The 27,185-nt window shown below is 39.1% G+C and overlaps 1 protein-coding gene across 2 annotated transcripts; it reads left to right on the forward strand.

Annotated features, from left to right (window-relative positions):
- The first annotated feature begins 273 nt into the window (after window positions 1-273).
- Window positions 274-15,618, forward strand: fam204a (family with sequence similarity 204 member A). Of its 2 annotated transcripts, none has more exons than XM_085428748.1 (7): window positions 274-612; window positions 904-997; window positions 1,862-1,892; window positions 2,143-2,248; window positions 4,113-4,202; window positions 14,487-14,596; window positions 14,778-15,618. In XM_085428748.1, exons 1-7 carry the CDS (start codon window positions 397-399, stop codon window positions 14,827-14,829), a joined length of 699 nt encoding a protein of 232 aa, XP_085284874.1. In that variant the 5' UTR covers window positions 274-396; the 3' UTR covers window positions 14,830-15,618. The 2 variants fall into 2 exon arrangements, with proteins under 2 accessions (XP_085284874.1, XP_085284876.1); XM_085428750.1 differs by having other exon boundaries at window positions 275-612; window positions 2,146-2,248.
- The last annotated feature ends 11,567 nt before the right edge of the window (window positions 15,619-27,185 follow it).

The raw sequence follows: 27,185 nt of genomic DNA on the forward strand, positions 1-27,185 counted from the left end.
CTCACCTCAATTAGAAACGGTCCAGCAGCTGTTTCACTTTTCTGTAAAGCTTGAGCTCCTTCGGAGCTAAAATACCTCCTTACCCGAATACTAGGAAAATATTAAGGAATATGTTAAATAAAACCTGAACTTCTTAAAAGTTCCTACCAATGCAGCCAATAAGAGGTTGCTTTTAGTCCTCGTGCTCCACTGTTTAGCAACAACGCTGATTGGACGTTGTGCTCAGCGCTGTTTGCGATCAGCCAATCGGTGCCATTTAGCAGGCAGCGTCGCAGTGTTTACCCGGAAATGACAACAACTGTTGTGGAAATCTGTAGTTTACCTATTACGGACCGTTTAAAATACAGTGCAATCATAAATTACCCGTATATGCTGAATATAATCTACTGATTCGTTATGTACAGCGGACTCCTGCCCAGTGGTTTAACCGAAGACGACCTCAGTTCAGATGACGAGGAGGACAAGCCGGGCGATTTAGAAGACGAGAAGAGGGAATTTGAAAAGGGCTCTGCTAAAAACACATGCTCGCTGGAGGAGTCACAATCGACTCACACTGCAGCCAGTGACTCTCCGACATGCAGTATGCCTGGCATATCCCAAGAAATGTGGCAAGTATGTTGTATTGATCTTATTTTTCATTCTAGGTACAGGCTAACCTCTTTGGTTTTAGTGATGCCTGTATAAATGAAGCTAACTCTGAAAGTTAGCTTCACGCTAACTATCTCTAAGTTTACATTTACTATTGCTGCAGTACCCCCAGCCCAGCTCAGACTTAAGCTAACGGTTCATCTGAAGTGAGAAAAGCAGGGTTTTGAAGCCCTCTTCGTATGTCACATCTGTACAGCTGCAGCAGAAAAGAATCAAGAGCAGTGATGCTGTATTCACTTTGTATGTGTCTTTAAGAAATTCCAGGATCTGCGGAGGAAGAAAGATGATATAAGGATATTAAAGGTCACAGAAGACAGAAGAAAAAGGAAAAGAAGAAAGCGAAAGAAAGGTAATGTAGTTCTACATCCAACAGATGGGGGAGTTTTTGTAATTCAATAGTTCCAATATCAATATATTGGCCAATATTAGTACCTTACTCTGCTCTGCTGCAGGTGCTGCAGATACTGCAGAGCATTTTGGAAGAAGTGAAACTTGAGTAGCTCTGCTGGACATACTGTGTGAAGACAGTGTTTATAAAATAAGCACCTTTTATAGCAAAATGTATTTATAATACTGATATATTTGTGATAGGCTAGTGATAGATTGGTTGATAATATTGGCCAACTAGTTCATCAGTCAGGCTCTAATTGTTTGCACATTTTTCCAGTGGACAAAATATTGGTCAATTTGTAAGAAAATAAACCTTTGTATTTGATAGAAACTTACCTTAAAGGTAGTCGAGCAACTTATTGGTACACATGGTATAGCTAACAACTGAAGTAATATCAGGGGTGCCAAACATAAGGCCCGGGGGCCAGACAAAGATTCCAGTCCAGCCTACTGGATGTCTTTGGAAAATCTGAAGGAAGATGTACATTTTAACTATATTGTCATACATTTTGACAGCTCGGTCTACTGATAAAGACTTCTCCCGAAATCATTCGTACTCCCCCAATGTAATGATGTTAAACAATTAAACGACAGTGTAATTGCACTATGTTGAAATTGCACTTCTTTTTCTTATATTGAGATAGCTCAGGTATTGCTTATGCAGTTAAACTACTACATAAAGGGGAATTTCACTGGTTTGGCCCACTTAAGATCAAAGTGGACTGTACGTGGCCATTGATGTAAAGTGAACTTGACAGGCAGACTCATACAGAAGAAACCTACGTATCATTAACTTGTTTGTCTTGTGCGTGTAATTTCACAGGAGCAGAAAGTGGGGAACCTGCAGAAACAAGGTACTGTTACACAACATTACAGACTATGAATAGTCAGGTAAAGTGAAGGATGTTTCCTTTCCTGTTTGTCAAACTATCCTTACGGGCAAATTCCTTACAAAATGCTGTCGCCACAAAGTATGAAAAACACATAGATCTGATTAGAAGGGTAACAAAAGAAATACAGTCAAGTTAATAAAAAGATGGACACGATATATGTCTTATTGCAATGCTGGTCTACATGAGCATTAACAGACATTTTCTCTGTCAGCAGAGAGCGTCAAGAGGAGCGGGAGAAGCACTGGGATGAGCTTAAGCAGTATTTTGGTGTAAATGATCGATTTCATCCCCCTGCATGTTCCAAACCCCCTCCGAAGGTAACAAAGACTGCCTTCCAACTTATCTTCTGAGGTTTAATACTGTGTCTGTCTTAGCTGTTAGAAACACCTTCACATCCTTTGTGTTTCGTTGCCACTGTACCGTCTCATTGTTTTACGTGATATGACATGTGGATTAGGGGGACCTTTATAATAACTCAACCTGACATTGAGAAGTACATTGGGGATTATGCTCAGCTACGTTTAGTGATAAGATTAGGGTGAATCTGCTTTCTAGCGTGGTTAAGATTCAAGTGAGATGTAGGATTTTTTTCTTCACCTGCAAAAAGACTGAAAATCCAAGTGTTGCTTGGCAGAAGATGAGATGGTTACAGCCTCTGTGACTGCAGCTGGAACAAAGACAAAAATGTAAAACTGAACTTTCTTCCATTTGAGTGCATTTCAGCTCTTAAAGATGACCAAACCTTTAATAGAATAGAATAGAATAGAATTCAACTTTATTGTCATTGCACATGCACAGGTACAGGGCAACGAAATGCAGTTTGCATCCATCCAGAAGTGCTTTAGTGATATAGATATATTACAATATATATTAGCAATAATATAGATATGTGAGTATATTACAGAAATGGGTCTATTATGGTATGTTATAATGTACACGGTATGAAGTATGATGTGAATATTCTATAACTATAAGTATGTACAGGCTGTAGTGAGTACAAGCTATGTACAGGATATGAACAGGATATAAATATGAAAAACTATACAGAATATGAAATAAATAACTTTACAGAATCTGGGATATACAGCTATACAGAAATGGGAAGCGATTGCAAATTGCTAATGAAGCAAAAATATTTGCAAGCTTGATGAACATTACGATTGACCAATGAATGGGAACTGTTCTAATTTCAATGTGAAATCCCTTTAATGATTATTTTGGAGTATTTTGTGCTTAATTTATCTCAGCAGCATAAGATTGAGGGTTTTTTCTTTTCTTTTTTTTTGTGAATTTAGCCTCATTTTGAATGGGGTGCCAAGCTGGATGTAACAGAACTTGCCACATTATCATAATGAGGTTCTCTTTCATCACTCAAATGCAGATCCTTGTAATTAATATATTATTTCGAGTCTGGCAAGTCTTTCGAACAATTTGAAGTGAGGTAATTGAGGAAAAACTATATCACAGTTGCCAGATGTGATTATTTATCTGGCAGCAGCTTCTCCAAACCCTAACCTTAAACACAGTTCACAGCATAAACGATGACCGTCTGTCCGTTTGAGTTCTGCTTGTGAGAAACTGCTGGTGATAACTGAGTTCACGAGTCGGATCGGGTACGTTCAGGACATTGAACTGTAATGAGCGCACTAAATCAGAGCTGACCAATCGGAGTCAAAAAAATTAATAAAATTCTGCGTTTTAAAACTTGATGTTTACTTTACTGTACTTTTACAGTGAGTCAACAATACATCAGAGGGGACACATTAATAATTGCAGTTTCTTTCCAGTGTATCTTTTTTTTCCACCATGATGAAATTTGGGGGGGCTGAAGAAATCTGGTACTCGGCTCGCTGAGATAGTCTCATCACAGCAGAACTGCCTTGCCATCAGTGACCGGGGGCTTCTCGGCACCCCCCTCTGCTTAGGCCTGTAATGGAAATGTGTAATTAAAGAGTCACATTTATGTTTGGTAATCTCCTGTAGCATTTCTAAGATTTCCCCACTAATATCCAATCAAAAAGGTTTTCATTTGTGAAGTGAAATCTACATATTTGTAGTAATGGCAATCATATTAAAAATAAGGCCCTGGGGACTTTTGAAGTTACTCTTTGATTTTTTTTTTCTCTACCCCTATTTCAAAAAAAAAAAAAAAAACGATTTTTTTTTTCCCCTCTTCTGCAGTCCGGCCTAGAAAAGAGCATAGAGAGGGCCATAGCTGAAGGGGACATTGCAAAGGCGGAGGAGATGAGCGACAGACTCGCCACTCGAGAGGTACGTTGTGCTGATAAGAGATCTTTGGGGTGCTCCCGCTGTGACAAATCAGGCTAATGGATCCATGGCCATTTCTGCTGCAAAGACATAGAGGAACAAAAACACACGCAGACATCCACCATTCAGTCCTGCAGCTCTTTTCCATTGAGTTAATGGAAAGCCCTCCCCTTAGTTTTGAAGTGCGGCAGTGTCTAAAGGACTTTTGGCTCTGCTTTTTAATGAAGGGTACATTGCTTTCAAGCCAACTGTTAAATCATTCTCCAGGTAAGAGTTTCATACCTTTGAAGTGTACATGTCCCTAAATGCAGTGCCTGAAGTTTTGTAACTAACCGCCTTGGCAGGCATCAAGGATCAAGTGGTTTGAAACTAATTTAGCATAAAATGTAGCCCACACACACATAATTGTGGTTAAAAAGACATACAGCTGCAGCGTTACTTCTCCGCCGGAGCATCAAAGTTAAACTTCTTTGTTTTATGATGCATTTTGCTTACAGCGTCGCATGAGCATTTTCATTTTGTAATAGTGGCAACAAAAAGATGGAACAGGCTCAGGTTTTCCTGGCATCTGAGGATTTCAATTTGGAGTTATAAGGTGGGAGGGGCCGTCCATTTAACGCTGCTCAACAGAAAAATTAAAGTTATTTAAACGTGGTGTTCAAAAATGTAACTTTTACTCTCATGTTCACGTAGTGGACGGCAGCTAGAGCCATTACTGGCTTCGCTGTGGAGAAGAAACATAGGAGGTGCAAATGATGTGATTTCTTTCGTTAAAAAAAATCTGGATATGATTCGATTTAAAGCAAGTAATCGAAAAACAAATTGCAACCAGAACCTCTTGAATGGATAAGGAGGTTTCTAAATGAAAATATCAACTGTGCTAATTGTGTGAGCATTACATTTGTGACCTAGTATCTCCATTGTGTAATAGACATTGGTGTGCAAGCATTAGAGCCCCTTCATATTTCCATTCTAACTGCGAGCAGAGTGATCGAATATGAGGGAGTTAAATGAAAGCTCTTGTGAGTGGCACCTGTGCTGTACTTTCAGAAAGCCTCTTAGAGCGCTGGTGGATTGGTTTTAGCCTGAGCTGAGGTTCTCGCCTCCCTGGCACCTGCCTTGTGTCTTGCCAGAGCCGTGATGGGACCTGACAGCAGTTTGGCAGCCGCAATTCATTGTTAGGCAGTGATAACTTCATTTCAAGAGAGTATAGATTTGACTATTTTTAAATCCCTAAATGCTAGCTGATGCAAAGTTGTACAGGTTTTCTTTCGAATACAAAGACAAGCAGTCCTGCTCATAGTTAAAAAAGAAAAAAAAATGGGAGAGAAATGGAAGCTAAAAGCCAGAAAGTTTAAGGGATTCTGAATCAGTTATAAAGGATTATAGTGTATATTAATGCAGCCTGTATTTCAGATAGCATTTAGGACCAGAGTGTTTGTTTACCGCCTTCCTGTTCACGTTGACGGGAGCACTGTGACAAACATTTAGAGGATCAATAATCTCCGCTGTGGCCAGAATCAATTTCAAGGTTATAATTGAGTGGCTCATTTGGCACGGAATTGCTTAGATGTTTAATTTGTTTACGGTCATAACATCCTGACATGATTGTGGCAGGCTTTTCACTCGAAGAATAGGAACAGGTTTTCTTCGCGAAAAATGCAAAAGCATTCCGACAGCTGTGAAGAACTAAAGAGGCCTGTTTGTCCCTCTAGGCATTGTTTTGTAAAGAAAATGCTGGTACATGTTGGATGACAATGTTTCAGAGTATTTTCATCCTCAATCTAATGCATTCCCACTTATCTCCTCAAAGCAAAGGGAAATAGAAGAAAGATAGAGAGCTTGCTGTCAGAATCCCCTCTTTTGTAAGACGGAAATGTTTGTTTCTGCTGTTTTGAGCTCCCACAAGTCAATTAATGATTTCCATTTGCTCTACTTCCTTTCTTACGTTTTTTTAATCTAAACATTAAAACAATTTGGTAAAACCCTGTTTTGAAGGCTCCTTATAAATTCTGAGATATGTTTTCTTTCATCTGTCAAACTTCTAAGACACGCGGCTTGGATATTGCAGGTTGTGGGTTTTTATTCTCATTACGGTTTTTAAATATGTTTCAAAGCTGAAAGCCTTTGTTTTTAGATTAATTCGTGAAGACATGCTCAGATTTTTAAATAAACATATTACCCCTCTAAAGAAATTTTTATTATTGTCTACAGTGCATTTCCAAAGCTTCCTAATGTAGTTTAATAAATTATACAGACAGTTTCTTTTCTCATAAAGATGCCTGTTGATCCTCCTCAGCGCATTTAGATTTCTTTTCACATGCTTTAGAAGACAGAAAACAATGTAAAAATCTCCTTGCCTCTAAAGTAGTCTTAATAGTTCAGTAGATTAAAAGGTGCAAGTCCTCCAATTAAGACTTGGTCTCCATCCTTTGATTACTGCACATTATTTTACTCTGCAGCAAGCTGCGTACGGGCTAATTAATTCTGTAATTAGCATAACAAGAAGTGACAGACACATACACTATAAACGGCTCAAAGCATGTCATGAGGCCTGATAGCATCCAGCAGCTCATATTTAGCAGATTGATTTTTCTGTTCCTGGTAAATGAGCTAGTATGAAAAGATTATAACTGATAAGTAGTAAAGAAAATCTTATGTTATCTTATGTTTATCTGTAGTCACTGTATCAAACAGGATCAAATGCAGTAAAACCAAAGCAATCAAAGTGTTATACTTACTTTTTCACACGACTATAAGGTACTGAAATCTACTCAATTTCTACATCTAACTCTACTTTTTGACTGGGTGCCACTTTAGCTCACATGGTCAGACTGCAGCGGCCCAGATTTGAGTCTGACCTGTTGACAAAACCCCCCAAAAGCTTAAATCATCCATTAAATCATCAGCGTCACACAAAACATTCAAAATTACTTCTGGAATTTGTGTGATTGTGATTTACATGTAACAGGAAGAGCAGTGGACCAACGATTGATCCCTGTGGGACACCATAATAAGGTGCTTTCAATATCTAAATAAATATGATTTAAGCTATCAGGTTATCACACTCAAAAATTTTATATCCATCCATCTTTTCTATCCACCCTACTTGTTAACAATTCAATTCAGGGCCGCAGGGGTGGGAGCCTGGAACCTATGCTGCGTGTCATTCGTTGGGAGACAGGCACACCTCTCGACATGTAGCCAGCTTACTATTACAAATTATTCTAAGTCCTTTGAAGGGTTATTAGAACCATGCAATTTTCGGAACAATGACTACTTATTCTATAATGACTGTACTCTAAATCGGACACTAATGTAAACTACTGTCTTTGCTGCACTAATCCACATTCTCATTGTAGTACTTCAATCAACAGGAAAAATGAAATATCTATTTTATTAAACAGAGCCGCTGATCTGTTTTTGAATGTATCCGTACATTTGCTTCATATACAGTAAGTGGGTATATTTCTTTACAAAAGACCATCATGTTGTGTTAGCCTTGTATTGCCCCATGGCTGTCATCACAGTTATTAGAGTGGCATTAACATTTCAAAACAGAAACTCTCTGTAGTCTGCCACAAACATGGATGTCGGGTGTATTTCATGACTTGCAGGAGCTTAAGGATATGAAAAATGAAAAACTATGTTGCATTGCTGCTGGCCTCACCATCAGGATGGAAGCAGCCCCATGTACATGGCCACAAGTACAAAGAAGGTGTCTTAAAAGACAGTTTTTCTTTTCAGCCTATGCCCTGCAACAGAAAAACCACCACCAACAACAAACTATGCACGGCCCAGTATGTTTTAGACCAGAGGCTGACCGGCATTGAACTTTTAAGGCCTATACTGGTATTTGGTGATTTAATTGGATATCGGAACTGCTACATGTAGTCCGGATTGACCTTTTGTCGTGGAGCTTTCTTGTTATGCCACTTTGAGTAATAATAACGTGCTACATCCAAACTGTTTAAAAATGAATCCCTCCTAATAGATTGTATTGTAATTAGCCATATGAATATGTATTAACTGGAGCCATTTATAGTTTCTGTAGCTTTTGAACATGCGGATGGTTATAACATCCCTCATTATGTTCTAGCTTGCATTTCAATAGTGCAGCTGCTGAAAGGAAAAGCCCCACTGTCCTTGAAATCTACCCTTTGGAAAGCCTCGCTTAAACGCTGTGAAACAAAGGTGGCGCGGCATTTTGTCAGAGGAGACATGGTGGCTTAGTTGAAACAAAGAGCTGAACTAAGAGTGTTTCATGATATTTATGTTATTTAACACCTTTTTTCTTCTCGCCACCTTCCCCCCGCCATGCCCTGTGTTTGTAATCAAAAAATTAATGAGCGGCGCTTTTGTGGAAAGTAGGGTTTATCAGATTTTGACTTTCCCCGCCCCACATCAGAGAAGGAGTCTGACTCCGTCTCCCCTGCGAGCCCCCCCAGGCCACCTCGCAGAGAGTTCAGGGAAACTCTCCTCTTTGTTCATTTTTCCTTCAGCATAAGCAATTTATCACTGAATGAACTTTTATTGTATCTCTGGATGACTCACATTAAATTTTCGCCCATTAATTTTGAAATGGATTTTGAAATGGGTACTAAGCTTTTATCAAATGCCTGGGAATCTCATTTGGATTATTGTATTTCATTAATTACTTGATAGACAAAGCATACTTTTCAATGTAGATTTGTGTGCTGTTTAATTAATTAGCATGTTTTCTCTTTTAATTAAAGCCATTTTTTTTAAATTAAAGCCCACAGCAAAACACATATATAATTTGTTTGTAATTAGGCCTTAATTGGTGGTAGTGGAAGCTTAGCACCCTTGGTTTCTTTTTTCATGATTGCCATTTTATTGCCAGTCACTCATTAATTAAACAGTTTTTTTTCTAATTAGCTTATAAAACTGTTGATGGCATATTATTCTAAGTGTGAGTTCAAAGCTTGCTAATAAGCCTACCCTACTCAGAGGAGGCGAGATAATGAAATGGCACAAAGCAGACGAACTTTCAGAGATTTTTTTTTTTTGTCTATTCCCTAAAGATGACATCTTGTATGTATCTAGGATCAGATTACTAGAAAAGGAAATGGAGACATTGCTGTTCTCCTGTGCCTTCCCTGAAGTGCCATTGTTTTTAGCTTTCCGTGTAATTCTGTTTGTCAAAGAGGAGGCAAGATGACAAAAAGCTCTAATGAGGCTGCCCCAAAGAAAACTGACACTGTAGTGGGAATATAACAGCATGAAGGTGCGTGCTATGATATTCTGACTGTATTATAATGAAAACAGTGACACATTGTAATTGTTTATCCTTCATTATTAGACATTGACAATCAGTGATTTACCTTTTCTACGATCACTGTTAAGCTCCTAAGAAAAGCTATGGCAGTTTGTCCATTACATAATTACTTTGTTTGCTATTGGAAAACAGTAACAACATATTCTGCTTACATTAAAAAAATTAGATATTTTACTCTATTATTTTAATTTCCTTCAACTTTATAGTCTGGCTTCACCACAGAGTTTTTCTGAACTAAGTAAATGAAAACCCCAAATAACAAAAAATGGCCAAAAGATCTTTTATTGGTGATAACTAATTCCACATTGCACTACTTCTTTTTATAAAATCTAATGTATTGATAGATTAAACTGCTCAGCAGTATGTACAATTAGCAGCCCTTTGGCTTTATGTTGGACGAAATCAATTTGAAGACAAGTGATGGACAAAACAGTCTTTTACATCAACAAAATAATCATTTGTTTCAGGAGTCAAACCAGCAGGTATGAACAAATGTATCCTTTTTAACAAAGTGCAGCTGTAGAGCAAAGACTCGATGCATCTTTAATAATAAAAAGCTATATTTCCTTATGTAACATTTGATTTCTTATATTGGAAAAAAAAAATCTTAGTTTGTGTAAGTCATTTGTATCACTTTGAGTCGTTTTCAGAAATAATGACAGTATCTTTTCCTTTGTGTTCTGTAACAATAAACTGACTATCATTGGGTGTTGACCTGGCCCTCCAAAGGCCTAGTACAAGTTAGACTTACTGTGAATCATGTAAATAATCTGTAGACGACTTGATAATAAAAACAGCAGCAAGAGAGCACCTCTGATTCTAGGGTCGGATTTTTTATTTTACCTCAACCTATTGTTTCACCTTGGAGATTTAAATAACGGACTAACTAAATAAAATCTCGTAAAATCTTTTCTTTTGAATACGATATGGGTGGTGCTGATTGACCCCTCGATCTTTTGACCTTCCCTGTCCTGCTGCAACGCTGAGGCTAAGAAGCCAGAGACACGTATTTCTTCCCCCTTCCACCTCAGTCCTAAGAAATTATGCTGAAATAACACACAAGCTGCCTAATCTGATATTCATTCCTTTCTTATATAGCCCTGCTTTCCAAAGTTGACTAAGGCCACATTATTTAGGCATTAAGGTAGTGTGATAAGGGAATTAGGCTGGTCATTAATCGTTTACACGTCAAATGCAGCAGAGCAGCTCGGGGAGGTGATTTAGTGAGGCAAAGCCATATAGCCCTTGTTAATCCACCTCTCACACGTTTTAATTGGAAGAGGCTTCCTGGATAGGAAATTTATGAATGGATTTAAGGCCATTTCTTCCTTAAAGCCATCATTTATTTCATATTGTTAATAGGAGCTTTAACACTTTATCCACATGGAGACGTATTTTTCTCATCTCCCATTCAGCTATTGTCTTTTTGCACTGGCTGGTTAATTGCCACAGTGTTTTTATGATCCCTGTGCTACAAAAGGAGGGACGCAGCGTAAAACAGACACACAAATGAAAACAAAGTGTGAAAGCGTTATTATGAGCAACTTTGTGCGTGATTTCCACACACGCAATGCAAATTTTGACGTATTTATTTTTTGTATCAAGGCCCCATGTTTGGGTCTCTGCTTGAATCTCCATGACGACCCAAACATGGATGAACAGAAAACGGCACTATTGACTTAACCCTCCTAGTGGCCTTAAGCTGCTGCTGCTGCTGCTGCAGTGCCAGCATTGTGCAGGCTGAATTTTTTGCCTTCAAATCTTCCAAAGGTCAGAGAATTAATCCTCTGAATAAACCTTGTTTTTAGCAGGGCTGCACACAGGCCACACAGGAGAGAGAGGGAGAGAGAAACGAGGCACGGGAAACATGCATGTGATGGACATTTAATTGTACATTAATATGTGGTGGAGTGGGAAGAATTGCCTTTTAGGAGCCACATAAACAAAGAATGCAGGAGGTTTTCCTGTCTCCTGCCTTTATTCCCGCTTTGTACTTCCATTCTTATTTTTCCCCAGCCTGTGATGTGAAAGGATTTGGCACTAAGATGCACGCAAGGGGAGGGGGGAGGAAAAAATCCTGAAAAGTGGATCAAAAAAGTAAATGAAAAATAATGTCATATTACTGAAAATATGAGAGGCTAATTTGTGCCGACTTTTTGCTAATTTTGTTCTCGCCACAGAAAGAGGAGCCGTCACCTGCTCGGCGCCACAGCGCTGACAGTGCCAGTGATCCATGAAATAAGCTGCCGCTGGCTTTGTTCAGATAAGAATGAACAAATCTGCACAATGTACTGCTCTCGGAATCTCATTTTCATACTTGCATGCAGGCTAAAAGAAATAAGCTGTTTGCAGGCTTGATTAATCAGACATTTGAGGGGTTTTTTTTTTTGTCTCTTTGATCTGTTCTGTCTCCTAGGTAACTTGGTTGACATTAATGTTGAGCCCCAGCAAAGACAATCAGGGAGTGTAGACTAAACAGATATAAAAAAAGAAACAGGGAAAATATTAAAGACCTTTAATGCTTTAAATGTAGTAAAAGCTGTGTTGTGAATTTAAAAGAGGGGGAAATGAGGGCCATGGAAGTGGGTTTTAATTTTGCTTTTGGAATGTTCAGGAAGGCGTGTTTTCAAGACCTTTTGCATTTCAAATGCAACCCCACAGGAGAGCAGGTTAATGTGGGTAATCCTCGTGTAGGCAAAAAGAAAAAGCTCTGTCAGTAAATCTCCAAATTAAACCATTTAGCATCATGCAGTTTCGTTTGATTTGCTCCCAGAATGAGCCAGTGTGGCTTTCTTTTTTATTTTTCCTTTACAAACACAGAGAGCAAGAGCTGTTCTCAGATTTGTCAACAATTTAATAAATGTGTGGTTTATAATCTCAGCATGCATCAGAGCCACTCAGAAGCATTTAGCACCTACGCTGCTCTGCCAAGAAGCAGGGAACACCCTGAAGTGGTTTTATCTGCTCGCAAATCTACTGCAAATGTTTGAGCAACCGTCCCCCCTCCTTGTTATAACTCTCTTAAAGAGGAGAGGGGAGGAGAAAAGAGGAGAAAACATGATTAGAGGAATTTAAAACCTATAAAAATGGCAAAGAACTGGAGAACTGTCATAGTATGTACGCTTCAGGTTATGCAGACGCTCTCACAAATCTTCCAGTGACTGTATAGATGAATGCCTTGAGGGCCTAGCCGGAGCCCAGTACTTGCAGCCAGCCGGAGCCCTTATCTTAAATCCAAGCAAAGTACCATTAATCTTTTTGAAAGACCTTTATGGCTTTTAATGTATCCCAAATTAGAACATTTTACACCCTTGGTTCCTGAAATATGGTGATAAAAAGCCTTTAGAGTTTAATTTTTCCTGCCTGCTCGCTCTGACCTGCTTAATCCCAGCATGCATTAGGAGATATTTTAGTTTCAGTCTTTCTAATAAAGTTTATCCCACTTAATTATAATTGAAACATTTTTTTCCAGCAGGTCTTTTTTTTTTTTCAAGTGGCGCAGTGGTGGCACATTTCTTCATTACCTTAAGACTTTCTTTCCCCCTTGATTGTACTCTGAATATTACAAAGAATTACCCAAAGGTTTGGTGAAATTGTTCCAAGTTGTTTATCAAAGTTTGCCTTTGCTTGAATAATAAACCTATCTCAGGAGTGAAAGAGGGGGCAGGATTTTTCCCTTTGTTTCCTGTGCTTCTGTGTGACTGGGGTTATTGGGATTATTCTGCTTCACAATACACACATATGCCTTCCCTGGGATTTGAATGTTTGCCTCTTACAGTCACGGTCATTCTCTTCACTTCTGATTTCAGGGACTGCCTGCATTGCTCCAAAAAAAAAGTCTCTTTTACAATTGGAGACGAGTGGAAAACGCCTTTGCAACATTTTTGAAGTGGAGGGGGGGAGGCAGCACAGCTGACATCGTCTGTCATTGTTTGTTTAGTATTTCATTTGCACATTAAAAAAAGGATCTAAAAGAAACAGCATTGAGAGGATGGAGGGGGAAAGACTGTAAACTCTAAGCTGAAAAACACAGCTCTTAAAATACATCAAATATATAGTGATGAGAATTTTATTGAAACAGTGCTCATGTTCAAAAAAATAAAACTACACTTTTTGTTAATATTTGTAGAGACCTGTGCATAATATTCAGCTTTTAGTTCTCTACAACATCTAAAAATTCTTTGCCGTCCTCGAAGAAAAAATGTCACATTTAATCTATCATCTAAAATGTGAGAGCCGAGTGACTTTATTCGCTACTCTTTGACAAAATACAAAGAAAACAAGCAGATATTGATATTTTTTCCACTTTTCTTTGTAATCTAAGCAGGTGTTGTCCCTACTTCCAAGTTTAGCATCCATTTAGAAAGTGTGTAAGAAGCTTTAGCTGCTCAGATACATCAAGGAGGGTTCAAATCCTCAGTAAAAACAGGAACATCGAGTCCTGCTACAGACCTGACTACGCAGGCTTTGGGATAATATATAAAAACAGAACACGTTGAAGCAGATTTTCTCCATTATGATGGGGCAACCCATCTGCCATGTACCTTTTAAAAAGAGCTGCTCACATATTGACTTCATTTTTTTCTTTTTTTTCCTTTTAAATGCTTCATGACTTGTAAGATATTGTACATCTCATTCATAGAAATAAGCAGGTGTTTGCTGCAGAATTATTGTTGCATACATGTAAAATAGCATTTATTCCTACTGAATGAAATATATAATGTAGGCTTTCGTGGTCACATTCTGTCAAATATGTTGCACTCAGTCCTGACGTCACATATCGCCAGACTTGCTAGACTGCAGGATTGTACGGCATTCACGTGTCGTTTGGTTTAATGACAGTTTTGCTGTGGTGTGGAGGAGGCATCGCAGGCAGCAGAGAGTTCGACAAGAAGCCACCCTCACACATCAGTCAGAAGGGGCTTTTTTCTTGCCACAGACTGATTTTCATTCTCTAATGAGCCTCTCCTCTGTCTGCCTCCAAATAGATGGCCGTGAAAATCGCTCAAGCTGCTGATTGCCGTGACTTTGTGCAAGGCAAACAGGAAGAGGAAGCTTTGAGGGCAGCGCAGAAAAGGAAGAAGCAAATAGCCTGGGGGTATGACGTCTGTCTCTGGTCTCATGTTTATGCTTGCCATCATTTCTGCCATGCGCGACCACTCTGGGTTCAAGTACAGTTAAGATAGAGCTGCCGAAGCCTGAATTAGCTAGTGTGATTGAAGTTGATGGCTAAAATGTATTCATAAGAGCTTCAAAGTTTTTTTTTTTCTGTTTTGCAGCTTTGAGGCGAAGAGGCGGTGGGAAACCAAAAGCAACATGGGCTACATGTGAAAAACACGGAGGAAGAAGAACAAGACTTTGTGTGTGTGTGTGTGTGTGTGTGTGTGTGTGTGTATATATACATATATATATGTGTGTGTGTGTGTGGCAGACTGATCATGTTTCTTCTTATAATTTTTTGTATATTTTGAAGATTTTACAGCAGCAGCATGGGAGAGGAGAAAAGTCAGCAGTTGGCTGAGATGAAAAAAAAACCCAATCCAAAGAGTAAAAAGGAGGAAAAAATGATGGAGCATTCAAATTAATTCCTAAGGCACCCACTGGTGTCTGCATTGTGTTATTTTTCATTACATTTCAGTGATTTGAGCGTTCTGCCCCCCCCCTTCAAATTAAATCTGGTGTACATTACTGGATGATGCGTTTATTTATTGCTGTAAAGTGGGTTAATCATGAAGGCGCTCTTTTCTTCTTCTGAGGAAGAGAAAGGAAAGATTAGAGCTCTAATGCAATGTACAGGATAATGTGCGATAGGATTTGGGAGTAGAAAATGAAATTTGGCTGCTGTAAACTGTTGTGAGCAGTCGTAAACTGGAAGTTCGAAGCAGAGGCTTTGCTGCTGGCCCTCGCCCATGCTGGGAGACTCGCTATTGTTTCGGAGCCTGAACAAGAGGCGCACGCTGTTTCTCGAAGCATACACTCACTGCTCATTGTGTGATGAGCTCTCTTCAGCATCTGTAAACTCGTCTAAAAACCGTTCCTCTCCCTCTTACTTTGATCTTTTTTCTTCTTCTGCTTTTTTTTTTTTTTTTTTTTGATCTGCAGCGCTTGCCTCCGCAGCTACTCAACACTTCTGAAATGCTCATTCAGATTCCAGGAAGTGTTAATTGCAACCAGCAAGCACAATAAAAAGCTGAAGAAAGACAATTACTTTTAGTCATAAAGCTTGATTTTTTTAAATTTTTTTTTAACCAAACCACTTTAAAAGAAAAAAAAAAGACTGCTTTGCTTCAAGGTAATGAGAATTAAAAATTAATCCACCTAAGTTGTTTGCATTTCACATATTTGAGCACTTTGTCCCCTGGTGAGGCGCGTTCTCATAGGCTCACTGCATCGGTATGGAGTAAATTTAACAAAACATCAGCAATAAAAGTTTTTAGGTCATTATGACGCAAAACACCTGAGCTAAAGAAAACCAAATATGAGCTCGAGAGAACTTGGTGAACTTTAAAAAAACAGGCAACTGTTTTGTATCCTCTCATGTCACGTGACTGTGTCAGAGAAGCTGTCAGTTGGCGGGAATTGGTGCTAATTAAACTATTAATTATCTCTGTAATGAGACACAAGTTAAAACTGTGTTAAGCACATCAAAGTACAACATGGGATTTCTTCACTTTGATGAATGCTATGAAAAATATATCTTGACTGAAGAGTGAGGAAACATCAGAGATGCTTCATTAACGGCAGCAGAATTAGGAAGGAAGAAAAAAAAATGTATGGCCTTTGAAAGTTTTTGGATAAGTGCTTAAGCGAGAGACATTTATTACAGGGAATTACTGGATGCAGGTCTGATTATTGCATATTTCACAAACATTGCAGAACTTTCCAGAGATAAGAGCGCTCCAAGAAAACCGGCCTCCTTTTTTGCTGCTACAGGATTATAGAACAAAAAACCATCACAGTACGTGGACTTGTATTCATGTAGCCTTATTTTAAAACTAGTTGATGTCAGTGAACATGACCGGTGCTGATCCAAGAGCAGCGCAGCGACGTATCAATAGCATCTCACTTATTAATCTCTTTGAACGCAGCATAATGCCCTGAGCAGAGATGAGTCTGCTTTTAAGCTGGAAAATCCACTTTCCCATCATGTTGAGGAGGTGTTTTCAGTAGTCTCTTACTGGAGGCCAATCTTAGCCCCTTGGGCACATGTCGAACCACTTCTAGGAAAACTGTTGTGTAAAGCCGGCTTTGAAAGAAAAGAAAAAAAAACCCTCAACAACAACAATCCCATTAAATGGTTGGAAAGCTGCTGTTGTATGAAAGGGAACATATGTTGCTGGTAACAAGACATTGGCGCTATCGCTTGCTGCTATCGCCGGCTGGAAGAGGATTAACTCGGAGGAGAGATCTCCGAGATGCTGCTGATAAAGGCTAGCCACGCTGAAAAACACTTCACACCTAGAGCGCGGTGTAGCTCAGAGGAAGGCGGCTTTGTTTGTGTGTTGTTAATTGTTTTCACATCAAATTTTAGCTGCAGCGGTTTTTGGGGGGATTTGTTTCACACATTTTTTATTTTTTTTAAAGTTCAGCTCCATTTGGAAACCATTAGTTTCCAAACGGAGTGGAGCTGAGAGCCAAAACACCACTTTGGCATTTCATAAAAGGAAAAAAACCAAACAAACCAAGAGTTTTACATCTTTATTATCAAAGTGTGATGTGTTTTGTTTTTTAGTTTATTAGTGCCTCATGTCCTATTTTGTTTTGTGCCTTGAGCCAAAGCAGAAGAGCTGTAACGTGTCAGGTTTTATATTTGATATCACGTCAGTTATGATTGTATTCTTGCACACAAGCCCCCCCTTTCCCCAACACCTTATTCCCAAAGTAACACAGTGGGAGTGACAGACAGCGTGGATGTTGACATATTCCTTGGCTGATTTAATGACCTGCTTAATTCTGGCACGTCGGCAGCCCTCTCAGATGTTTTGCAGTTTTAATTAGTGTAATCGTCGCTCTCGAAAAAGGCCACAGGGTTGTTTAATGGGTCATGTTTGTCAAGATGCACAGAATTATAACACAAAAGACATGCCATTTATTCAGCGCTACACTCTTAGAGTGATTATGGGTGTCACAATTGATAATTAGAGGAAGAATTGATTCATCCGAAAGCCAAAATGAACCTCTGTGGTGTGAGGAAATTAGTTTGACAGTGTTTGGATGAGCGGTGTTTACACTGCAGTGAGGCGGTGTGGGAACACTTCACCACTCTCCTGTTAACCGAGGCAGCGTGCACACACTTAACCGCTGTTTGTGGACGGGAGAGTAAGGAGGCTGGATGTGACATCTGGAGTAGCGACTGGAAAATTTTCAGCTGTGACCAAACTTTTCATGAAATTATCAATGCGCTGTTTCATTCTGCAGGCTCGTGTCACATGATAAGCAGAGGTTATGGTTCCGATTTTCAGGCAGCAAAGAACAAAGTTCTCTGCACAGTTCTCTCAAAGTGTGTGAATTAGGTCAGGCTAACAGTTATGATTTATAAAAACTGTTTAAATGCACTTACTCTGCACTAATTAAAAACTATTCTATATTATGTGGGTTACATATACACCCTCTTAATTGTTTCTTAGTTCAAAACTGCTTCGAAAGCATCTATTTTATCATTTAGCCTGACTTGTAGAACAAAAGAATGAAAGTGAACTTTCAATTAATTTTCTCCCTTTGCTATCGCGAAATAAAAACATTCCCACGCACAAATATGCTGAGCATGCACTCATTACGTATTCATCTTCATTCTGCAAACCACATATTGCATTTTATCTGAATGAATTATTAACCAAGTTAATGAATATTTCATTTTTCTTTATGGAACCATTTAACAGTCCCAACAGAGGTAATGACATCTTAAGCAGAACAAGTACCTGGAAAAATGGGGAGGAAATTATGTTTTTGACCAGTTAGGTTATGTCATGCAACATATACAGATATATTGACCTGTTAAAAGCTTTTATTGTAGTCTGATTTTAACAGTGAGCATGTGGTGATTCAACACTCCCCCTTCAGTCATTGTGTATAAATTTGCCTTTAATGTATAACTTGCACTGACCTAACAAAGGATACAGCATGATCTAAAGCAGCCGGAGGGGATTTAAACTGAGAAAATGAAGTTAATGGTGTAATTAACGTTACCTTGATTTGTCTCAGGAAAGGCCTCACTAGCTCCAGTTTGTGTGGTAATTTATTACTGAATTCCTATATGAAGAACACGCACCTACAGTACAGCAGGTAATTACAAACATAGGCTTGATTAGAGGACTACTACTCTAAACTACTCTGAACTTGTTAGTGATCAATTAACACTGGTAACACTGTAGTAACACAAGACAGCAGCAGAGTTAACCCTTATACACAGAAGTCATGTGAACGTTTTACACCAAAAGAATGGAAATAACGCTTTTTTGTTTTTGTTTAAAAAAAAAAAAAAATATATATATATATATATATATATATATATATATATATATATATATATATATATATATATATATATATATATATATATATATATATATATATATATATATATATATATATATATATATATATATATGGTCCCGCCTATGTGTGGTTGAATTGGATTCTACATATATGTGGCCCATGAATTACAGTGAGTTTGACACCCCTGGCATACATTCACTGACTTTATTAGGTACACCTGTTAAACTATCCATTAATGAAATCAGCCAATCACTGTGCAGCAACTCAATCCATTTAGGCCTGTACACGTGGTCAAGACGGCCTGCTGATTTTCAAACTGAGCGTCAGAATGAGAGTTAAAAATTAGTATTTCAGAAGCTGTTGATCTACTATGAACCGTCTTTAGGGTGTACTGATAATGGCCTGAGAAAGAGACAACATCCAGCGAGTGGAAGCTCTCTAGACAGAAATGCCTTGTTGGTGTCAGAGGACAATGGACAGACTGTTTTGAGCTGAAAGGAAGTAACAGTAACTTGAATAACCATTCCTTTTCTCTACAGTTCGTAGGCTACAGTAGTAAAGGCCACTCCTGTCAGCTAAAAACAAGAAACTGAAGCTACAATTCAGATGGGTCATCAATCCTGTACAATAGCAAATTGGAAAAATGTTCCCTGATCTGATGAGTCTCAAATTCGACATAAACAAAATGAAAGTGTGGATCCATCATTCCTTGTATCAAAGGTTCAGGCTGCTGGTGATGTGGGGGATGTTTTCTTGGCATACTTTGGGCCCCTAAGTACCAACTGAGCATCACTTAAGCACCACAGCCTATCTGACCATGTGCATCCCTTTATGACCACAGAGTACCCATCTTCTGATGGATGCCAGCAGAATAACGTGCTATGTCACAAAACTCAAATGATCTCAATCTGGTTTTTTTGAACATGACAATGAGTTCATTGTGCTCACTGTCACTGTACTCAGTCACAGCATGTTTGGGATGTGGTGGAGGTTCAAATCATCTGGCAGCAACTGCAGGATGCTATCATGTCAATTTGGACCAAAATCTCTAAGTTAGGTTACCAGCACCTAGCTGAATCTATGCCACAAAGAAATTAGGCAGTTGTGAGGAGTCCAGCATGGTACTAGCATGGTGTAACTAATGACGTTAGTAGGTAGCATTTATGCATAGCATATACAGTAGTAAAATTACCGCATAGTATAGCATATAACATGACATATAGCAATCTAGCATAGCCAACAATAAACCAGAACAGCATAATATAGATTAGTTTAGTAGTGACATATTTTAGAAGAGCTCTTTACTGTTAAACATGTAAAACAGCAGTTTGGTGGTAGAACTAAAAAAAAGCGGTATAATTACTTCCTTGTATTAGATATCCATTATAGTAATCTAAAAACTGATGCTAATAACAGCTGAGTTATGGCTCACAAAATACTGCAAGTATAGCCTAAAATGTACACTGTGCATTTTAGTGAAAATAATCATTTCCCCCCCCATTATGGCAAATTCCACCTTAACTTTTCGTCACCTCTAGCTTTAAGACTAACCCGAGCTGTCATGTTGACTCCAGATCCTCATTTATGCACTGTTGTCTCATCGGTGCAGTGTTTTATGAGCACCAGTGTTGTCATGTTGGAGGCTTGTCTAACAGTCCGGGCAGGCCCGATGAGCAGGGAACCAATTTGCGTCCAAACCCCAAGGAACTCCAAACTCTCCCAAGTAATTCCCTTTATTCCGACTCGTTAAAACCTTGTCTCGACACAAACAATAGCAACGCTTTGTAAAAGTGACTTTAAAACCTCTGCCAAGCATAATTTATCATTTGAATGACAATAGACCACTTAGCACTGCTTAAATTATTTCTGTGCTCTATCTGCTACTTGACTGTCTTTGTGTTGTAACAGCGGACGATCATTAACGCCACAGGGTGATGTGGTGCTCGCTTATCACAGGCTCGGTCCTCAGAGTTTACTTTAGATAGAAACTGCTGGGCCATGACAGCAACAGCTTGTTTTTTATTCCAAGACTTGTCTAAGTCATGACTTATTAGATTTAAGTGTAACAGAGTGAACAATTCAGAAAGTAAAATTATACTTTGAAAGAGGTTATGTCATGTGAGAGGCTTCATATGATTAATTTATCTTAAACATTTTCAAATGGACGGGAAAAGAACAGTCTTAATCATGACAGCAGGAATGAGGTGCAGAGAGCAGGGGAGGATAAAAAAACACTACTGACTGAGGAACTCAGAAATAAAGGCAATCTCGCTTCAAGTGATTTTATTAATCTCAAACTGACATTAATGTGGAAAGATAACGCGTGTTGAACTAATAGAGGAACGTGTTTACATCTGGGGTTCAGTTTATGTCGCTGAACTGTTCCACAACAGATGTTGTGGAATCTTCTTAATTTTCTCCATAAATTTCACCCAAACTTTGCTGAAGGTGAAATTTGCACACTAATAACAAATCCCACAAACAGCAAAGCTAACAATGAATTAACGCTGCTAGCGAGGGCTTCATTCCTCTGTGCCACAGAGCTCCACTGTGCTCCATTAAAAATACATCAGTGAGCCACACTGTTCCTTCATTACAATAAACATACTCTATAGTATATTTTGGGTACTCTGCATACACCTTCCTGCTGCTGAAAAATACTCACTAAAGCACCAAATCCAGATTAGTCCACCACTGAAAATAGTCCCCAACAAATTCACTATTTACCCCGTTTCGTGTAACGTTTGCAGTAAACTGAATTGTTGAATTACATCTTTAAAGATTTACATCTTCAGAGGGGGAAAGATCAGTTGGATCTGAGAGTCATAGAGAAGTATATGTAAAGTATTGTTGGCTTATTTACTTTCTTGCTGAGGGTGAGATAAGAAGCTCAAAAATACTCCTTTGCCTGTCCATTCTGAGACTAAAGCCAAGATTGTTTTAAGCTAGCATGAAGACTGAAAATGCTGAAACATCAGGACTGCCTCTGTATATGTATATGACCCCAGTCACACATGGTTGCTAGGGGAAAAAGTGTATCAAACTCAAACAGTAAACAGTTACTGGATGAGTTGCAAAAACAGTGCCATCCTAAAAACCTCCTTGTGATTGCTTAGGTTGAAAACAGACTGCTGCAGTTGCATGAAAGGTGCCGACTTGTCTGCAAACATTCTGCAGTTTATTCTCCATGTTGTAGTGAAACTTGGAAATTTGACACACACCAGAAGCAGAGAACATTCACCTTCAAAATAAAAGCTGTACTTTACTGCTGCAACCAACACAGTTCAAAAGGTGCAACTTTTACTTTGAAGGCAAACCAAATCTGTTTACAGTTTGTATTGCTCTCGTCACATTTTCACTACCACTTGGCACGTGGTAAGTGTTTGCAGACACATCCCACAATCAGTGACTTTTCCCTAGCAACCAGCAGATGCCAGGGTGTCACTTGACAGGTCTTTGGGCTGGTTTGACTGGGTGTTTAAAAATCGATTTCACAGCAACTGCCAGCAAGTGGTTGCAAGATGGTTACTAACTGGTCTCTGAGATTGTGTGCCTGGAGCCTAATGGGGTATTTATGTTGCCCTGCTGCCAGCTTTCATTTAGTATGACAGCAATATCATTCTCTAAAAACAAAAGCACATGTTGAATTTTGCTTCAGGGTCAGTAGATATAACCTGTGTTAGCTTTTATGTCCTATTGACATGATTAAGGACAAAAGTCTAACAGCAGTTCATATGTGCTTTAACAATACGTATTTTGCATATATTGTTAATGAATTTCAATTTCTGATTTGAAATGCTCATCATTAAGTGACCTAACAGTTAAGTATCATGTTCAACAGCAGACAGGTACCAAATTCCTCCACCGTGTAGCTTCGTGGCCCATCGTTCCCGTCTTGTTCTCCATACAGTGATAACTGCCATAATGAGATTTGCCATTAAGAAAGAAAAGAATGAAAAGGACCCCAGCCATCTGTATAGCTCACTATAGTAAAAGACTGAATGCTATCAAGCCAGAATTCAATCACTGAATTATAGCCTCTTTGTGTGCGTAGGGCTAGTGAGTACCTCACACTATATTCATTTCAAAAAGGCCTCAATTTAATTAGTTCTCATATGGTGAAAAATTCATGAATTTGTCTGCTATCCCCGCTGCCATTGTTGTGAATGACTTAAGCGGTGGTGTTGGGCTTTCAGGCGGTTTGGAAGGAAAAACAGCCCCCCACAAAAAAGAAACAACTGTTTATGTAAATAGACATTGCGTGTTTACTTGGTGGAAGAAAGCGAGGGCCCTGAACAGAGTGCTAAGCTTAGCGTGGCTCTGCCAAAGGGGACCTCTCACCATCAACTTCAGTCTTATTAAACTGATTACCAACTCCAGCTAATTAATCAGAGACAGTGCCCTTTCTTGTCATGCAGGGAGGGAGCTCTGTGTGTCTCACAGAGTTCCTCTCTCACTGCCTCCCGCTCCCATCTGCTCGCCTCTGTTCCCCCCTTTCTCCCTTTTCTTTTTCCTGCTTTGATTGAAGTAGGGGAATGGTAATTTTCATGCATCATCTGGGCCGGCAGGATGGGAGGACAAGTAGTAATTACGTTAAACAAACAAGGCCGAGATTGCTTGAGAAGCTACCTCTTTATTTAAGCTCGTGAAATACGAAAACAGGGTGAGAGCATAATGGTTTCAAAATGCATTTTACACCCCATTTTGTTCATTGAGTTTGATACGGTTTTCATCTTAGATAAGGAGTTGTCAAAAAAATGTAAGCGAAGACATAATTGCCATTTAATAGCAGTTTGGTTGAGGTGCTGCAGCGTAAGAAGTTCAGGGATTTGAATGTAATTTTTTGTCAGCCTTTGGTTTCTGGATAAGCATGTTGTGCAAAGCCAACATGTAAAGGTTTGCGGCTGTTAAGGAGGCATGTTCAGTAATCTAGTTAATCTTACTCTAGTTTTATAGGCTGTTTTAGACCAACAAAGTATGTTGTTTTGGCATAACAACAGAAAGCCAACCTGCACTTTGCAAACCTAATGCTTCTAGCACTGTAATATAGACTTTCACAGTCTGTATTTTTAATAGGCTTAAAAATACCTGGTGTGATTTCATTAGCATGATTGGGTACACCCTGAAAAGAATTTTGATAAAGACGTCATCATCTGCATATTTAGTATCATGGCCACGACTATACTGCATCTATGAAATCGTAAAAGTTAAAAGTCTACAGTGCAATAAAAAAAACCCAAAAACAAACAATATTCAGAAATGCCACGACCTTCTCTGGGCCCGAGCCCATTTAAGAAACAAAAAGGAAACTTGGCCTTTGGAACAACATGTATCATGCAGAAAATAGTTTTTCTTGCTTATTTTAGCAAGACCATGCTAAACGACATTCTCCATGTTTTGCAACAACATGGCTCTGAAACATTTCCTAGCTCAGTGTTCCCAAACTTTTGAAGCCACAGCATGTATTTCACTTTAGAAAAATCAAACGGCACACCACCAAACAAAAATGTCACAAAAAGCATACTGATAATTTTCCACCATGGACCAGGTACAGCGGAATTGGCTCGGTTTGTTCCCAGTATACCTTTTTTGCTTTCTTCTCATGCTAGGGCCTTCATCTGGGTCAGATTGACTACTTTTTCTTTTCAAATATTTATCTATTTATAGCACTGTGTTGTCTCACTCACAGCATGACTATTATGTAATTTCTTCTTCGTCTTCTTCTGTTTTACTGGCAGTTAGCAACCAATTTAATTAGAGCAGATAGTTGCACTGCCCTCTAGTGGAAGAGAATGTAATTGTTCTGCCCGTTTCTCACGCTGGTCACTTAGAGTACTAATCAGACGGAACCAGATAATCTTCCACGGCACACCTGATCATTTCTCGCGGCACATAGTGGTTGGGAAACACTGTTCTAATTATACAAAAAAGGGAAAAAAACAGATACAACAAAAGAAGTCCAACACTGAAGAGCATCTGAAGTCCTATATCAAAAAAGAGTGTGAACATATTAAGCCTTACAAACTGCAACAATTGGTTCATTCAGTCTAAATAATTCATTACAAACATTCTGCCAACCAACAAATTTTTAAAATGACAAAATGTTAAAGAACTAAAGAGCTGCATGAAGACGGACATACTCGCTTGCTTGTTGCATAAGTCTGTTGTGACGTGCCGCACATATCCAAAAGATAACTTAATACTTAGATCAGTTTCTGTGTTTTACATTTAAAATAGAGAAAAATAAATGCTTTTACTGCCATTACCTGCAGAAGAAGACTTGATTTGTTCTGTTTAGGAACCAGTGCAGTTAAACAGGTACATAGTGGCTTTGTTTTTGCCAGCTGGTTGTAAATAACATAGCTCAAACAGACCTTAATTGGACGTTCATTAAGTCAATCCATGCGTGTAAACATAGCGGAGGTGTTTAGCCCCTGCTTCATACAGTGCATTCCGTCTTTTCTCCTTGAGTGCGATTCTTTTGCTGCTAAACCTCCCAGAGTTTAAGCCTCCCGTGATTAACCCTCACCGCTTTCCACACGCTCAGAACCAGACATTTTTAATGCCCTTACAGACGTTTACGTTAAGTTCATGCACTGCTGTGTCTCATTCCGGTGACTTGGCGTTGCATGTTTAGTCACATGTTCTAATTGCTTTTAATGGCTTATTTAACAGCGTTAATTTTTCAGTTATTCCACAGCTGGCTAAATCGTTTCTCATCTTTCATTTCTCGCTTTTCTTTCCTGAAACTCACGTGTGAACCACCTTTGTGTGTTTTTCCATTTCACATCAGAAGGTGTTTTGCCTAAAACAACAGAACTTACCACTAAAGGTCAGTAGGGATATGCAACGTTGTTTTCTTCACACTTAACAATGCTTGCTTTTACAGTGAATGGTAATATTCAATCAGAACAGTTATGTTTAGTAGCAACATTGTGAAAAAAATCTGAATCAAAACAATACAGTGGCATAATTATTTAATCTTAACCGTCAGACGAGTATACAGTGAGTGTTTCTGCCTGAGGAAAGGGTGGTTTGTGTGGGAATGGGGCTTGAGAAGCTCAGATCCCCATTTTCCCAACTTACGCTTCCCGCTGTTCTGTCTGATTGTGTCATCTTTGTCTTAGCCTGATGTGCTTGCCTCCTCCTCTGGAGAGGCTAATGCAGGCTCTTTTTTCCCCTGCAATCTCACCAAATGCCAAGTGTAACTGGTGCCCTATTGCTCCTAATTAATGCGTGATTAAAGAGTGAAATAAGGGATTCTACCAGTGATTTGTTTTTTCAAGGAGTAAGAAATTAATCCCCTTTGGATCTTGCAGAATCATTTAAGGATTCTCCTTGTTCTGTTTATCAAATAAACCAAGTAATTAGAGACTTTAGATAAGTAGGCTAAATTGATGCCCGCCCTATGTCTTCCCGAGCTAGTGTTGGCTGATAGAAACAGCTGTGTTGCTCTGGTAATGTGCGGCATTATACTTGTCCAATAACAATGCCCTTTGTGTTTGGTAGTCGTGTAATTACGCTGGGGAGCCTCCTTGACCTTGGTAAGCGCATCTATCTTACTACTGGATCAGTGTATTTCATTTCTTAACACACAAAGATACATCACAGGGGAGTTTACTGACATCCCCATGAATGTAATTCAGAGTACAGACTACATTACTGGCAATGCACGATTGTGTAGTATGCAATAGTGCAGTTATCCAGACTGATGATACACGCACAGCCTCCGGCTATTTAACAGCGTAATCCCCAGCTAACTTATTGTAGCCCTACTGTATCTGGCAGACCAGCAGAGTGATTTTTATTACTTTCCCCCGTGTACCCAGGGGAGGCATCTTATCTCACCACTTGGTTTTATGCAGTTTGGTTTTGAAAGGTCTACAAATGTTGGAAATTTGAATTTAGTCTGACCAGGTAGACACACGAAGCAGCGACTTCACTTTGGTCCTTTGCTGCTCATCACCCCTCCTGTATGGAACAGGGTCGACCATTTCTGGTGTTGCATCAGTGTTTCCAACACTGCACCTGCAGCAAGTGTCCAGCCCGAGACCTCAAAAAGACACTTTGAAGCCAAGCAGGGCCGGGCTGTGTAAATGACTTCATCTTGTCCAGATGAAAAGGAAAATGTTAGGTTTCGGCATCACGAACAAAGATTGAGCACGTGTGTTATGTTGTCATGCTCTTTGCAA

The sequence above is a fragment of the Rhamphochromis longiceps genome, linkage group LG13 (assembly GCF_057381845.1).
Source record: "Rhamphochromis longiceps isolate RC_006_pf linkage group LG13, R_longiceps_female_GT1.1, whole genome shotgun sequence".
Classification (NCBI taxonomy): Eukaryota; Metazoa; Chordata; class Actinopteri; order Cichliformes; family Cichlidae; genus Rhamphochromis; species Rhamphochromis longiceps.